Below are 532 nucleotides of genomic sequence, written 5' to 3'. Positions count from 1 at the left end.
CCTGATGAGCCTGTTAAAAGCCACAAAGTCACAGATTAATTTTTCTCCAGGAGATTTATCATCTTTATAATTCTTCCCCATCTTCAGTAGAGTCACAATCTAAGTTCTTTGTTGAAAATTCTGGAAATGTGAAGTGACTAGAGCTTTTAAGGAAAACAGTGTGACAGTGTTGAGCAAAGTTCTGAGAGAACTGACTGAAACCCAAGTATTTTATGTTCTACATAGTGTTGTATAATGAGTTTTTTATTATAAATTGTTTATGGAATTAATAACATAATTATCGGAATCGATTAACGTGGAATTATTATAAAAAATAAAACGGATTTATTACTAAGTATGTATGTTAATATTAGCACTAATTTAGATGAATGATATTCTTATCTCGTATCATAGCCTTGTCAATTACAGTGATATCGGTAAATCATTACTGTTTCGAGTAAAAGTTTGAACGTAACTTTTAATGGATATTCCTAAATAAATGTATCTAATAAATTATGATCAATAATACTATAGCGTGTTCAACCTAGTAAGA

At 29.3% G+C, this 532-nt stretch overlaps 1 protein-coding gene across 1 annotated transcript in view; it reads left to right on the top strand.

Annotated features, from left to right (window-relative positions):
* Positions 1-137, top strand: part of LOC106458127 — a 25,876-nt gene extending 25,739 nt beyond the window's left edge. Inside the window, exon 13 of the mRNA XM_022384280.1 lies at positions 51-137. Coding sequence (XP_022239988.1) covers positions 51-137 — 87 coding nt within the window. The remainder of the gene's footprint in view (positions 1-50) is intronic.
* The last annotated feature ends 395 nt before the right edge of the window (positions 138-532 follow it).

Source organism: Limulus polyphemus, unplaced genomic scaffold (genome assembly GCF_000517525.1).
Source record: "Limulus polyphemus unplaced genomic scaffold, Limulus_polyphemus-2.1.2 Scaffold419, whole genome shotgun sequence".
Classification (NCBI taxonomy): Eukaryota; Metazoa; Arthropoda; class Merostomata; order Xiphosura; family Limulidae; genus Limulus; species Limulus polyphemus.
The sequence above is the reverse complement of the archived record's forward strand: the minus strand, read 5'-3'. Positions and strand labels throughout refer to the sequence as shown.